Here is a 1,394-nt window from a genome sequence, read left to right as displayed (position 1 = left end):
GTAGTTCAGATGTTCCAAGAAGAACCCGGACGAGGTCCCTGGGATGAGGACGGAGCCAGTGAGGATTCCCTAGAGGAGGGGGAGGGGCCCTGCCAGAGCCCCTTCCTTGCCAGCCGCTCCGGGCCTCGGCTGGTTCTGGTCGGCTTGGCTCGTGGGTTCGGTTCCGAGGACACTGATGGCTTTCTCTCCCGTCTCCCTCAGTGAAATACTCCGGCTACCTGGAGCACATGGACAAGCCCTTCGACACCAACTGCTATCGGAAGGTCCCTCGCCTGATGAAGCTGGGAGAAGGTGAGGGGGGCGCCTCTGACCCCCACAGCCACTGTGGGGGGGGCGGGGCAGAGGGGAATGTCTTGGCCGTCCTGGTTTGTCTTGCGCCTGGGAAATTGATGAAAGGAGCATCCGGGCTGAGGGCGTGTAATTCTTCAATCTACCTCGCTTCAACTCGGTCCTCTCCGTGCCAGACTAAGTGCCAGGGGTGGTAGACGCAGACCTGAGCACCACAGGGAGCACCGCCACAAAGGAGATCGGGGGAGGCTTTCTGGGGCAGATGGCCTTGAGCCTTGCCTCAGCAGAGGGCAGGAGGGAGGAGGGACCCAGGAGGAGCAGCTGGGGAGATTCTCAGGCCGAATTGTAAGGGGATAACTAGGCACTAGCTTATAGTCACTTATGAAGCTCCTACTGTGTGCCAGGTATGCCGAAAACACAGTACTCCTCCTGTGGAGAAGACGGCATCTAGATAGCAGCAATTCCCTTTTTGGGGGGAGGGAACATTTGCAGGTGGGGGAAAGCTCTGTCTGAAAAGGCTATTTGTTTATTTATTTTTTTTTGCTTGAGCAGATTTTGAAGGAAAGAAGGACCTCTCTGAGGGGAAATGAGTTGGGACTGACTGTGTGCCAGGCACGTTGGCAGTGCCGTGTGAGGAAGAGTTAGTCCGGCTGGTCTGTGGCCTAGGAGAAAAGGATCCCTGTCAAATGGGGTCCCAAAGATGGGTTAGGGCCGGAGTGGGGGAAAGACGGGAGCTTATATTCTAGAGGCAGTGGGAAGCCGCCTGAGCTGAGTAGGAGGCTGCTGTGATCACACCTGCATGTCAGGTGAACGATTTTTCAAGCTTGCATTTCGTTAAAAGAAGAATATTTTCTTCTTCAGACTTCTTCTGCCCACCCCCACCCCCAATTGAACTTCTGCTAACAAATGTGCGCAGTCAGCAGACAGAACCATTACTACCCTGCCTGCCCCTTGGGCTTGTCCAGAAATGCCTCTGCCGGGCTCCTCTCGGAGGAGGTGGTCAGGGCGTGGCCAGCGGGGGCAGGCAGTCCTGCATGGCTCTGAATTCTGTGGGTCACCGGCCTTCTCAGTGAGCTCCTTGCTGGGTCTGGCATTCAGGAAAGTCG

General features: G+C 56.5%; 1 protein-coding gene across 5 annotated transcripts in view; it reads left to right on the top strand.

Moving 5' to 3' along the window:
- FKBP6 (FKBP prolyl isomerase family member 6 (inactive)) overlaps positions 1-1,394 on the top strand; it is a 34,318-nt gene that overhangs the window by 1,183 nt on the left and 31,741 nt on the right. For all 5 annotated transcript variants that reach the window (XM_074264102.1, XM_074264106.1, XM_074264103.1 and 2 more), the window contains one exon: positions 202-291. In XM_074264102.1, the coding sequence (XP_074120203.1) occupies positions 202-291 (90 nt within the window). The remainder of the gene's footprint in view (positions 1-201; positions 292-1,394) is intronic.

This window comes from Sminthopsis crassicaudata, chromosome 4 (assembly GCF_048593235.1).
Source record: "Sminthopsis crassicaudata isolate SCR6 chromosome 4, ASM4859323v1, whole genome shotgun sequence".
NCBI classification, from domain to species: Eukaryota; Metazoa; Chordata; class Mammalia; order Dasyuromorphia; family Dasyuridae; genus Sminthopsis; species Sminthopsis crassicaudata.
The sequence above is the reverse complement of the archived record's forward strand: the minus strand, read 5'-3'. Positions and strand labels throughout refer to the sequence as shown.